The sequence below is a fragment of the Plecotus auritus genome, assembly GCF_963455305.1.
Source record: "Plecotus auritus genome assembly, chromosome: X".
NCBI classification, from domain to species: domain Eukaryota; kingdom Metazoa; phylum Chordata; class Mammalia; order Chiroptera; family Vespertilionidae; genus Plecotus; species Plecotus auritus.
Window position 1 is genome coordinate 54,673,619 of NC_137784.1, and position 14,203 is coordinate 54,687,821.

The window sequence follows — 14,203 nt, forward strand, 5'->3', positions numbered from 1 at the left end:
ATTGATGTTAGTCTCTGACATCAATGTTTCTCTCTCTCTCTCTCTCTCTCTCTCTCTCTCTCTCTCTCTCTCTCTCTCTCTCTGGACTCCACCCCTATCCACCACATGTGGGTGTGGGGCCATGTCTCCGCTCCTCCTACCAGTCTCAATGTGGCTTCTTTATATTCCTAGTTGTAGGACTTCTATGCAACTATATTTCAGACAGTTTTGTTGTAGGCAGCAGGAACAGCAACAGGTGTTAGGCCCGTGTGTTCAGAACGGACCTGGGTTCAGCAATCTCGGAGCTTGCGTTCTGGCTAGGAAAGAATTCAGAGCCAAGACTCAAACTATAAGAGAAAAATTATTTATAAAATCACAGAACTGGAAGAAGTAATTTGTAGAATAGGTGGGTTTAGGAAAAAAAAAATTATAAATTGGAGATTGGGGTGAGGAAGGTAATGGTAATGTGCCTGGGGTTGGGGAGCAGGAGAGGGAAAGGGGCGGCATGTTCCCAGAAAGGAGAGAGCACTGGGTACTCTGTCCTAAGGGTTTTAAGGGTGGAGATTCTAGGGGAAGTCCCAGGGAAGGTCTCAATAGACTGTTCAGCAGTTTTCCAGGTGTGTCCTTTTAGGGTTGTGGTCTCCACTGATTGATTGGCTGGCAACAGAAAAGGGGGTCATTATCCAATGCATTTGGTCCTGAGGTCAGCTGTGGCTGCTTTTGTTGCTTATCTGGTCCTGGAGCTGAAATAAAACTGAGGCTTAGATATTATGTCTAGAGAGGAAAGGTCAGGGGGTCCAAACCGCATGACCAACAATATGCTAGGGGAGGAAAGGTCACCCTGGGGGCAAGGTCCCATCCTACAATTGTCCTTTGCTAGGCACCTGGGGTTTTCCACCTGGTGAACTTCTGTATCTGGCCCATAATTCTTGCACTGCTTATGTCTGTCTAACTGTCTACCTTAGTTTGAATGATAGTTGTTCTGTAGTTTAGCTGTAATTTTGATATGGTTATGGAAGAATGCAAGTACTGCATTCTACCTATGCCAGCATCTTGACTGGAAGTTCTGGCCATATCATTTTTGACAAAGATGCAAAGCAATTCAATGGAGAAAGGATTGTCTTTTTAACAAATGATGTTGAAACAATTGGATATTCGTATGTAATAAATAAAACTTGACCAAAACCTCACATTTAATTAAGAAATTAACTCAAAATGGATTACAGATCTAAATGTAAAACACAAAACTGTAAAACTTTTATTTTTTTATTAATTTCTTTATTGATTAAGGTATCACATATTTGTCCTCATCCCCCCATTCCCATCCCAAACCTCTCCCACGCATGCCCCTACCCCCCTGTTGTCCGTGACCACTGGTTAGGCTTATATTCATGCATACAAGTCCTTTGGTTGATCTCTCCCCCTTACCCCCACCCTCCCCTACCTTCCCTCTGAGGTTTGACAGTCTGATCGATGCTTCCCTGTCTCCGGGTCTGTTTTTGTTCATCAGTTTATGTTGTTCATTATTTCCCCTAGATGAGTGAGATCATGTGATACTAGAAATACACTTATAAGAACCGAAAATGAGACAAGCAATAATGGTTATGCTAAGAGGCAAATGAATCAGTCTGTAGTGAGTTTCTTTCTGGGCCAACAGTTCTTTTGAGTCCCAATTTCAATGTCAAACAGTTCCTTATGTGTACATGTCAGCAATGATATTTCAGTTCTGGATGGTGGACAAATGGTGGTAATGCAGGTCCGACCCTCTCTGGTTTGGTCCTAGGCAACCTGCAGCGATGCACAGCTGCTGACTGCTAGTATGGCAAGGCGTCGTCAACGTCTTCCATCTCTGGACTGTTTCTCTTCTGTCTTCATGGCTGGAACAGTCCTGTCAATTCCTCTCTGTTGCAGGAATCCACATGGTCTTGGAGTTGTTTTCTGAAAATATACAAACATATTCTCGACCAAAAGTTAATAAAGGAATCTTTTCTATAAATTTGACTTGGGATCCTTTTTCATTTTTCGCCCAAACGATTTTCCTTTGGCTAGTTTTGACACCATGTGTGTTTTTCATAGGTGTCTTGCTGTTAGCATTACAAATGAAAGTTAATTTTCTAAAGTAAAAATTTTCTAGATGTAATTTACTTACATGATATTCTTCTACTGTCCCCCCTTTTTTTATTTAAATATTAGAAGGCTTTTGGAAATTTTATAATGTAGTCTTGATAGCTTTTAAATTTTAATTTTTTGCACTAAAATATAACTGCTTTAGGTTCATTACATGTTATGCAATTTTACCATGAGATGAACTACCAATAAAAATTTTAGTTAACACTTTAGGAACAGCTTTTTGTCCAGTACCATTAATTTTTCTAGAATATTCGCTTATTTCAAGTAGCCAATTTAAATTAGTCTGAGAACTTGACTACTATTTTACTGTCAAATTTAATACTCTATCAACAATCTTATTTTACCCTGTAAATATTAGTGGGAAGGATTATTTGCCTTCTTGAGTAGGCCCTGAGGATTCCTGGTGCTAGGTGTAAAACTTTTAGTAAAAAACATAGGAGAAACCCTTTATGACCCGTGGTTAGGTAAAGAGTTCTTGGATTGCCCTAGGCCAGTGGTCGGCAAACTGTGGCTCGTGAGCCACATGCGGCTCGCGAGCCGCAGTTTGCCGCTCTGTTGACTAATGAGTTTGCCGACCACTGGGATAGGGCCTTAATCACAAGGAACAACAACAGCCTGTAATTATTGGAATTGAGAGTCTAGGTCAGTGGTCGGCAAACTCATTAGTCAACAGAGCGGCAAACTGCGGCTGACGAGCGCCGCATGTGGCCTAGGCATAGGGCCTAGGCAACTCTCGATTCCAATAATTACAGGCTGTTGTTGTTTCTTGTGATAAAGCCCCTATCAACAACAGTTTTTCTACCTATTCAATTGCCTGTGGTTGTTGTTTTGTGAGCACTTTCACACCCTTAGCAATATTGGCATTCTTGATGGTCTCTTTGTTTTAAAATTGTGCTAATCTTTGACTTCTTCAGCAACAAAAGCATTCTCTCCTTTGTTGCCTCAGAGACTCTTTTTGTCTTGCTGAGTTATCAGCATGAAAGGGTTATCAGGTCAAAAACTGAAGTTTTGGTCCCCGGCAGAAACATTTTTTTCCGTGAACAACTTGATGGAGAACTGAATTGTTCAAGGTGGGAGACGCTGGAGAACTGAAGTTTGACTGTATTTAATGATGCTTAACACCTTTTCATGTGCTTATCTGCCTTCTGTATATCCTCTTTGGTAAAGTGTTTGTTCAAATATTTGGCCAATTTTTCAATTGGCTTGTTTGTTTTCTCACTGTTGGGTTTTGAAAGTTCTTTATATATTCTGGATACAAGTTCTTTGTTGGATATGTGCTTTGCAAACATTTTATCCCAGCCTGTGTTTATCTTTTCATTCTTCTAACAAGGTTGTTCTTAGAGCAAAACCTTTTAAATTTGATGAAGTCCAATTTATCATTTTTTGGTTTGTTTTTGTTTTTACATATTGTGCTTTTGATGTCAAATCCAAGAACTCTTTTTTTTTCTTCTTTTCTTCTTCTTCTTCTTCTTTTTTTTTTTTTTTAGAGAAAGCCAGCGGCACACTCAGCAGTCAGTCCTCTCTGCGCGCAAGAACTCTTTTTTTTTTTTTAATATATTGTTATTTTATTTCAGAGAGGGAGAAACATCAATGATGACAGAATCATTGATTGGCTGCCTCCTGCACACCCCCAACTGGGGACTGAGCCTGCAACCCGGGCATGTGCCCTTGATCAGAATTGAACCTGGGACCCTTCAGTCCACAGGCCGACGCTCTGTCCACTGAGCCAAACCAGCTAGGGGGGATGGTGTTTCTCCAGGTATGGCTCTTTTAGATTACCTTTGGGACTTGTGGGTAGTTGAAAGAGATCGGATATAAGGCACACAATTAATCCACCTATGCTTTTAAAAAATAACAGCTCACTTAAATAACATAAATGCTGACTAAACACTAATCATTTAAGTTCACCTACTCTTGAAAAGAGAAAACATTTATCTTTCAGTCAGTCTACAGATATTTGTTAACACCTTCTGTGTGTAAGGCTCTATTCTAAATGTTAGGAATACAAAGTAAATTTATTTGAAGAAAGATATAAAAGAAAGGATACACTTAGACTACCTTTAATTAATAATCATTCTTATTAAACTTTATCGAGTTTTCTTCTAAAGCTTATCCAGCAAATTAACTCTCATATTTCATGAGGGTCAGAGGTGTTAAGACTGTCATCCATGACAGGCTTCTTATAAAATTCCTCCCACCACTATCTCCTATTTAATCAGCATGCTTACAACAACCATCTCAGCCAGCTCTTACAAGGGGAATTCAGCCCATCAATAAGGTTTCTTCTATTGTATAACATAACTTTTTAAAGAAATGCCCATTATGTCATTTTGTTTTGTTTTATTTTCATCTGTTATTTTCATCTTAAAATGTAAGAGACAAACCTATGGGTAAGTAACTCTTGATTTTCTTCTCCTTCTCTGAAATATTTTCTACCATGATGTGGTTACCTGGTCAAAGAAGTCATTCCCTTAGCTCGCTCTTTTTTTATTCACAATACTAGAGGCCCGGTGCATGAGATTTGTGCACTGAGCGGGGTCGGTCTCTCAGCCCAGCCTGTGCCCTCTCGAAGTCTGGGACCCATCAGGGGATGTCCGCCTGCAGCAGAGGCAGGAGAGGCTTCCACTACCAGCTACCACCGCTGCGCTTGCCAGCCATGAACCCAACTTCTGGCTGAGCGGCACTCCCCCTGTGGGAGTGCACTGACCACTAGGGGGCAGATCCTGCATTGAGCATCTGCCCCCTGGTGGTCAGTGTGCATCATAGCGATGGGTCGTTCCTCTGTTTAGTCAATTTGCATATTATGCTTTTAGTATATAGGATGTGTACTTAGCCCCTTTCTCATGAATGCAGATTTTAAAATGGAATTCAATTCCAACTGCTATAAGATGTATCCATTTGCATTTCACAGAATTCTGTGGCCCTTTGCTAACAGAGATCATCCCCCCCACCTCGCAACAATGAAGCTGAGACATTGTTAATGAGCCAAAATTGAACTTAGTAAAAAGCAGTTTCTAAAAAGTTTTCCTCTCAGCAACAAACAGCCTGTGCACCACAGGCAGCCCCTCTCCACTGGAATGTGCTAACTTGGTTCTGCTGTTTCCTCAATTAAGATCTCAGCCATCAAGGGGACCTGATCCAGGGACTCAGCAGCCAACCTGGACCACAGAAGAACTAGATGGAGATTGAGGGAGAAGGAGAGATGGGTCTTACACTAGCCTTGACCTGCTCCTTCAGTATAGAGCAAAGATCAGAGTTATGAGAGGCATATTAAAATTGAATAGAACTGAAGGGCGTGAACCTTTTGTGTCCCCTCAGGAGCTATTCCCATTGTCCTTATACCCTACTTTCTGGTGTTCACTAATTTCTGGACCTTGCCCGTGCTCACCTTAGCCTGGCTCGCCTATGATTGGAACACCCACAGTCAAGGTAAGAGACTGGAAGAGTGGTGGTCCCTGTCTGTCTGTGCCAAGGGTATAACTACAGGGAGGGAGGTGGAGGGAAAGAATGGGAGAGGCAGAGGGAGAAGGACTGGGGAGAGGAAAGAAAGGGAAAGGAAAGGAGGGGTGGTGGAGAGGGGGGAAGTGCAACAGGGGGTTAGAGGGAAGGGGAAGGAGAGAGGGCAGCAAGGCTCAGCAGGGAACAGAGGTCTCTGCCAGGCTTCCCAGGAAGAATTAAAAGGTTGAGGTTTGGCTCAGTCAATACAACACAAGGATTGAAGGGTCCTGGGTTCGATTCCAGTCAAGGGCACCTACCTCAGTTGCAGGCTCAATTCTAGGTCAGGGAGCGCATGTGGAGGCAACCAATTGAAGTGTCTCTCTCATATCGATTTTTCTCTGTGTGTGTGTCTCTCTCTAAAAATCAATGGAAAAATATCCTCGGGTGAGGGTTAACAAAACAAACAAACAAAAAATGTTGAGGTTTTGGGGCAGGTGCAGGGGCTTCCCATGGTTGGATTCAGGGACAGTAACTACAGCTCTGTGCCCTAGAAATATGGAAGTGTGAGAAGAAGGCCCCTTTTTTTGACCTGAGGACTGTAGGAAGAACCATTCACCTCTGGGAAAGGTAGAAGAATTGTCAGTATCTCACCTGTTCTTCCCTTTCCTTCTGTACCTGCAGGTGGTAGGCGTTCAGCTTGGGTACGAAAATGGACCCTCTGGAAATATTTCCGAAATTACTTCCCAATAAAGGTGACTACCCCTTCTGGGTGCATTTGGACCCTGTTGCTCAGATTCTCCCTTTCCACTCAGCTTCATGTTTTCAAAGGGTTTGGTGGCTAGTAGTGAAGGTCAAAGCTCAGGGGTTGGGGCCCAAAATGGATGGGCAGGTGAGGAGATGGCTGGATAGCAGCCTTTCCTCACAGTGACAAACCCAAGTCAGCCTCTCTGAGCATCATAACCCCTGGCAACATCCCAATGCACAGGAATTTGGGCTCCCCAGGGGAAACACAGGTTACCTGCTGGGATGAATCTGCATGTCCTCTTTTCTTTCTTTCTATCCACTGTTCTGACTCAATCTCCCTCTGACAGCTGGTGAAGACTCATGACCTCTCTCCCAAACACAACTATATCATTGCCAACCACCCCCATGGTATTGTCTCTTATGGTGTCTTCATCAACTTTGCCACTGAGGCCACTGACTTTGCTCGGATTTTCCCAGGCATCACTCCTTCTGTAGGGACCTTGGAATGGATCTTCTGGATCCCAATTGTGAGAGAATATGTGATGTCTATGGGTGAGTATAAGAAATCATTCCATCCTCTGTCTGACCTACCTCAGGGCTCCAACCTCACTAAGCCCTGAGAGTCAGTCTAATTCTTACTCCCTGCTGGAAGAGGACTTAGTAGAAAATGAGTCCAGAACCCCCTGGACCAGTAAGGAGAGTATGTGGCTAAGCACCAGATTCTGTCCAAGATCTGGAAGGCAGGGTTTGGTTAGGCAGCAAGTTACTGGCATTCATAAGATTTATCATGAATACATTCAGAGGAGGAAGGAGAAGGCTGGAGTTGAGGATCAAGCCCAAGTGTATAGCAGAAGGCAAATGCCAAATATCACACCCAAATGTCTGGGAAAATTAGTCATGAAAGAGGTAGCTCAGATGAATTTTGCCAGATTCTTTCTGGGATATCAATTGGCTTCTTATGGCCAGTCATTTGTAAAGCAGCTCTCATCCCATGGAGTCTTAAAGACATTTTTAAGTCTTTCATATTAGCTGGTATTTTCCTGGCCCATGACCTTCATCTCCTGGGAACCCCTTCAAACTTGCATAATACATCAAGCAATAAAGAATAAACATCCATCAGAATCAAGGACAACCTCCCCATGCGAGGCTTCAAGCCAGGGTATTGTGACAAATGTCCTTCTCTCTGGATGAATATCCATCCTCTGGACACCAGAAAACAACTAAAGCCAAATATTAAAAGGTAAGATACATTTATCTGGAGGGACCAGGTGGGAACACTAGAGTCCCAGAGGATGGTTCTACTCTCCTCTGAGGTTGGCATGAACCTTGAGCAGCAGTTTCTCTCAATGACTGAGGCCTGGAGGCAATTTCTGCCATCCCAGGAGAGAACAGAAGGTAAGTTCAGGGCAAAGATGGGAAGCAGGAGTGAGGAAAGACTCTGTGACTGTTGTTGAATGAACAATAGGGTGTCATCCTTTTTCCATGGTTTGTTTACATTTCAATTTGGCTTGGGCAGGCTCCTGGGCCTGCCTACTCTCAAGAAACCCCATCCAATGGCTCCCCTTCAGCAGGTGCTCTAGGGAGGAAGCAGGTTGTTGGTGGCTAGTCCTGATCAGCCTAGGAGAGAGAACTCTGGTGAGTCTCCAGTGTTGTCACTCTGGGGAGAGTGGTTCATGAGTAGAGAGATAAGAGATAGGCTTAAATACTATTGAAGTAAGAGGAAGTAGGCAGAGGAACTCAATGTCTCCTAAACTGTAGTAGCATAGACTCCCAACACAAGCAACTGACCCTAAGAACCAACCTCAGACTAAGGGTAACCCAAGATGTGGAAGTTAAAAACAGAAGAGTGGAAACAGTCAGTAAACAGAACTGTCTCCATCATTAATAGCATAGAGCAGTGGTCGGCAAACTGTGGCTCACGAGCCGCGGTTTGCCGCTTTGTTGACTAATGAGTTTGCCGACCACTGGACTAGACTAAATGTTACCGTGTAGTTGGAAGCTGTGAGGATTAGGCAATTGTGGCATATTGTCTACAAAGAGGTAAAGGGTAGTATATGACAGTGGTCGGCAAACTCATTAGTCAGCAGAGCGGCAAACCGCATAGAGGAATCCCTTTACCCCATCCTCAGACATCAAGTTTGTTGACTCTTTGGTTTCACAGGTGTGTGCCCCGTGAGTGAGTTGGCCTTGAAGTATTTGCTGTCTCAGAAAGGCTCAGGCAATGCCGTGGTTATCGTGGTGGGCGGAGCTGCTGAAGCCCTCTTATGCCGGCCTGGAGTTTCTACCATCTTCCTTAAACAGCGTAAAGGTTTTGTGAAATTGGCACTGAAGACAGGGTGGGTCCTTAGGTTCTTGTGCCCTATTGTCTGGGTGCCATAGATCCTCTGTAGCACCTCTCCAGAATGGTGTCCTTCCTTGGGAACCTATTAGAGGGGGCTCCCTCTTCACTCTGATTAATTATCTCTACTTCCTCACATTGTATCTTAAAGGTGTTTTAGCCTCCAGACAGGTTTCAGTGGGCACTATTTTACTTGAAGTTGGAGAAAGAACAATAGAAGAAGACCTTTACCTTTTACTCATTAGCCTGCTGGCCGGGGGTGTGGAGAATGCAGATTTACTCTATATGAACCTATTAACTGAGAGGCAGAGAAACCTTACTCAGGGCAAGGAAGGCACTAGGCTTGATGTTGTAGAGATTGCAAAGATGAGTAAGACATGTTTACTAAGGGAAGGCAAAATGGGAAGAGGTAAAAGAGGACAAAGCGGGTATAAATGCTGATGAAAGGAGACTTAATTGGGGGTTGTAAACCCACAATACATACCGATAATATATTGTAAGAATTGTATACCTGAAAACTATATAATTTTATTCACCAACTAGAGGCCTGGTGCATGAAATTCGTGCACAGGGGAGGGGGGGGTGTCCCTCAGCCCAGCCTGCACCCTCTCCAATCTGGGACCCCTTGAGGGATGTCAGACTGCCTGGTGGGATCGGTCCTAAACGGGCAGTCGGACATCCCTCTCACAATCCAGGACTGCTGGCTCCCAACTGCTCGCCTGCTTGCCTTCCTGATTGCCCCTAACCACTTCTGCCTGCCAGCCTGATCACCCCCTAAACACTCCCCTGCCAGCCTGATTGATGCCTAACTGCTCCCCTGCCAGCCCAATTGCCCCTAACTGCCCTCCCCTGCAGGCCTGGTCCCCCCCCCAACTGCTCTCCCTTGCAGGCCTGGGTCCCTCCTAACTGCCTTTCCCTGCAGGCCTGGTCGCCCCCAACTTCCCTCCTCTGCCAGCTTGGTCACCCTTAACTGCCCTCCCCTGCAGTCTTGATCGCCCCCAACTGCCCTCCCATGCAGGCCTGGTCCCTCCCAACTGCCCTCACCTGCTGGCCTGATCACCCACAACTGCCCTCCCTTGCTGGCCATCTTGTGGTGGCCATCTTGTGTCCACATGGGGGCAGGATCTTTGACCACATGAGGGCAGCCATCTTGTGTGTTGGAGTGATGGTCAGTTTGCATATTACTCTTTTATTAGATAGGATAGAGGTCTGGTGCACGGGTGGGGGCCGGCTGGATTGCCCTGAAGGGTGTCCCGGATCAGGGTGGGGGTTCCCTTGGGGCATGGGACAGCCTGGGCAAGGGGCCTGTGGTGGTTTGCAGGCCGGCCACACCCCCTGGCGACCCAAGCGAAGGCCCTGGTATCTGGGGTTTATTTATCTTCTACAATTGAAACTTTGTAGCCTGGAGCGGAGCCAAGCCTTCTGCTCCCTCTGTGGCAGCAGCCATTTCTATTGGGATTTATGTATCTTCTATAATTGAAACTTTGTAGCCTTAAGTGGAGGCCTGGGCCGGCCAGGGTGTGCAGAAAGCTTGGCTTCCTCCATCGCCGGGGGCAACCCTAGCCTCCTGCTCTTTCTAGCTCCGTGGCTGCCGCCATTTCTGTTTGTTTTTATGTATCTTCTATCATTGAAACTTTGTAGCCTTGAGTGGAGGCCTAGGCCCGCAAGGGCAGGCGGAAAGCTTGGCTTCCTCCATTGCCGGGGAAACCCAAGCCTCCCTCCTGCTCTCTGTGGCCCTAGCCATCTTGGTTGGGTTTATTTGCATATTTGCTCCTGATTGGCTGGTGGGCGTGGCTGGTGGGTGTGGCTTTTGTGTAGCAGAGTGATGGTTAATTTGCATATTACTCTTTTATTAGATAGGATGTTACCCCAATAAATTTATTTTAAAAAGACATGATTACTGCCTTCCCCACCAAAGAGCATATAATCTGGTTTGAGAAATAGAATAAATTTATTCAGTAGTTATTGAACACCTGCTCTCTGCTAGACATAGTACTATGCATTGACAATATAAAAATAAATAAGACCTAGTCCTTGCCTTTAAGGAACTCAGTCCAATAGGGAAGACAGACATACTGGTATGCACATATAATTACAAAATATATCCAAAAAGCCAACCACTTTCCATCCTTGCCTCCCCCACATCCGAGAGTCTATTCCCAACTGTAGCTAGGATGATCCTATTTTTTAATTGAATTTATTGGGGTGACATTGGTTCACAAAGCCATATAGCTTTCAAGTATACCACTCAGCAAAACGCCATCAGCACACTGCACCATGCACCCTTAGCCCCAAGCAAAGTCTCTTTTCATCTCCATGTATCCCTTTTCCTACCTCTACCTACCCCCTTTTCCCCTCTGGCTATCACCAGACTGTTGTCTGTGTCTATGTGATATATATATATATATATATATATATATATATATATATATATATATATCTTAATCCCTTCATCTTCTTTCATCCAGCCCCCAACCCCCTCTGCTCTCAGAGCTGTCAGTTTGTTCCATGCCTCTGTTTCTATTTTGTTCATCAGTTTATTGTGTTCATTAGATTCCACATATAATTGAGATCATATGGTACTTGCCTTTCTCTGACTGGCTTATTTCACTTAGCATAATAATCTCCAGGTCCATCCATGCTGTTGCAAAAGGTAAGAGTTCATTCTCTTTTATAGCCAGGTAGTATTTCATTGTGTAGATGTACCACAGCTTATTTATCCACTCATCTGCTGATGGGCAGTTGGACTGTTTCCAAATCTTGGCTATCTATAATAATAAAAGCATAATATGCTAATTAGACCAGACGTCCTTCTGGACGACATTCTGGACGAAGCTGGGGCTGCGAGGGAAGCCGGTGCTGGGGCGGAGAGAGAAGGAAGGCCTTCTCTTGCACAAATTTCATGCATCAGGCCTCTAGTTGTAAATAACGCTGCAATGAACACATGGGTGCATATATTCTTTTGGATTAGTGTTTTGGGTTTCTTGGGATATATTCCTAGAAGTGGGATCACGAGTCAAAAGGCAGTTCCATTTTTTATTTTTTGAGGAAACTTAATGCTGTTTTCTACAGTGGTTATACCAATATGCATTCCTACCAATAGTGCACGAGGGTTCCCTTCTCCCCACACCCTTGTGAATTTATTGATGATTGCCATTCCGATAGGTGTGAGGTGAGATCTCATTGTGGTTTTAATTTGCATCTCTCTGATGATTAGTGACACTGAGCATCTTTTCATATGTCTGTTGGCCATCCATATATCCTCTTTGAAGAAGTCTTTGTTCAGGTACTTTGCCTATTTTTTAATTGGATTGTTTATGTTTCTTGGTGTTGAGTTGTATGTTATTTATAATTTTTTATATTAACCCCTTATTAGATGTATCACTGGGGAACATGTTCTTCTATTCAGTAAGTTGTCTTTTCATTTTGTTGATGGTTTCCTTTGCTGTGAAAAAAGTTTTTAGTTTTATGTAGTCCCATTTGTTTATTTTTGTTTGTTTGTTTCCCTTGTCCAAGGAGATATATTGGCAAATATATCTTGTTACTACAAGAAATGTCTGAAATTTTATTGCCTACGTTTTCTTCTAAGATTTTTATGGTTTCATGCTGTACATGTAAGTCTTTAATCCATTTGAAGTTTGTTGTTGTGTATGGTGTAAAAAGGTAGTTTAGTTTCATTTTTTTGCATGTTTCTAATTTTTCTAGTGCCATTTATTGAAGAGACTGTAAAATATTAATTGACCATAAAGGCTTGGGTTTATTTCTGTGCTCCCTATTCTGTTCCATTGCTTTATATGCCTGTTATCATGCCAATGCCATGCTGTTTTGATTAATATGGCCTTGTAGTATAGTTTGATACCGGGTAGTGTGATCCCTCCAACCTTGTTCTTCTTTCTCAAGATTGCTAGGCTATTTGAGGTCTTTTGTGATTTCATATAAATTTTTGGAATATTTGTTCTATATCTGTGAGATATGGCACTGCTATTTGAATAGTAATTGTGTTGAATCTGTAGATTGTTTGGGATAATATAGACATTTTAATGATGTTAATTTTTCTATCCGTGAACGCGGTATATGCTTCCACTTATTTGTATCTTCTTCAATTTCTTTCTTCAGTATCTTATAATTTTCCAAGTTTGAGTCTTTTACCTCCTTGGTTAAATTGATTCCTAGGTACCTTTTTGTGTTGCAATAGCACATGGGATTGTTTTCTTAATTTCTCTTTCTGATAGTTCACTATTGGTACATACAATTTCTGAATATTAATTTTGTGTCCTGCTACTTTGATGAATTCATTTATTAAATCTAGTATTTTTGGGTGGAATCTTTAAGGTTTTCTATATACATATCATGTCATCTGCAAATAATGACAGTTTTATTCCTTTCCAATTTAGATGCCTTTTATTTCTTCTTCTTGTCTGATTACTGTGGCTAGGACTTCCAGTTCTATGTTGAATAAAACTGGTGAAGTGGACATCTCTGTATTGTTCTTGATCTTAAGGGAAACACTTTTAGTTTTTGCCCATTGAGTATGATGCTGGCTGTGGGTTGGTCATATATGGTCTTCATTATGTTGAGGTATGCTCCCTCTATCAGGATGATCCTATTAAACATAAGTCAAATCATGTCACTATTCCAAATGTCCCAACAACTCCCATTTCACTACAAGCAAAAGCCAAAGTCTTTCCAAAATCCTGCAAGACCTTAAATAATCTCACCATTGGCCACCTCTCTGACCTCATCACCTACTAATCTCCCCCTGGTTCACTCCATTAGAGCTATATTGGCTTCCTTGCTGTCCCTCCAACAAGCTATACGCTCCTGCCTTAGAGCATGTGCTCTAGCTGTCTGTCTTCTCAGTAAAGTCTAACCCTACTATCCTGCTTTCTTTTCCCCATTGCACTTATCATTTGCTTATATAGTACCACTTTGATTTATATATCAGCTTTTATTTATTTGTTATTATTGTTTATTATCTGTCTTCCCTCAATAAAAGGTAAACTCCATGATGACAGAGATTTTTTTTAATCCATTGTGTTCAATGATGTATCCTCAGGGCTTAAAACAGTACTGGCACATAGAAAGAATTTAATAAATATGTATTGAATGAATGATGTGTTATAATGGATATATGTACAAAGTGTCATGAAAGCACTGGTTGATAGAAAGATTTTCACCCAAAGTAAAAGTTTCATTAGTGGGTGACATCTGAATTGTGAATTGAAATATCAGTAGGATTTGCCGATCAGACCAAAAGAGAGAAAGAACTTGGGAATTTTTCATATCAGGCACTATGCCAGGCACTAGGAATTTATAGGTAAATGATACAGTTCCCAACTTTGATTAGTTTGACAGATAACTGGGGAGTCAGACAGATAAGGAGATGACTGTATTAGAGTTAAGATAGTGTTGGTGCAGGAGAAAGGTAAGCATTAGGGAAGGAGTACCTAATCCACATTGTGGGGAAGGGAATTGGAGGTGGTCAAAGTTTCTTCAGGGGATGAAATCAGAGCTGAGTATTGAAAGGCAAAATAGAATTAACCAAGTGAAGACAGAAGGAAGGCATTTCCATCA

The 14,203-nt window shown here is 42.8% G+C and overlaps 1 protein-coding gene across 1 annotated transcript in view; it reads left to right on the forward strand.

Annotated features, from left to right (window-relative positions):
• Positions 1-14,203, forward strand: part of DGAT2L6 (diacylglycerol O-acyltransferase 2 like 6) — a gene marked incomplete at both ends in the record, with an annotated part of 28,761 nt that overhangs the window by 13,310 nt on the left and 1,248 nt on the right. The window contains 4 exons of the mRNA XM_080653974.1: positions 5,428-5,538; positions 6,229-6,299; positions 6,639-6,843; positions 8,453-8,627. Coding sequence (XP_080510100.1) covers positions 5,428-5,538; positions 6,229-6,299; positions 6,639-6,843; positions 8,453-8,627 — 562 coding nt within the window. The remainder of the gene's footprint in view (positions 1-5,427; positions 5,539-6,228; positions 6,300-6,638; positions 6,844-8,452; positions 8,628-14,203) is intronic.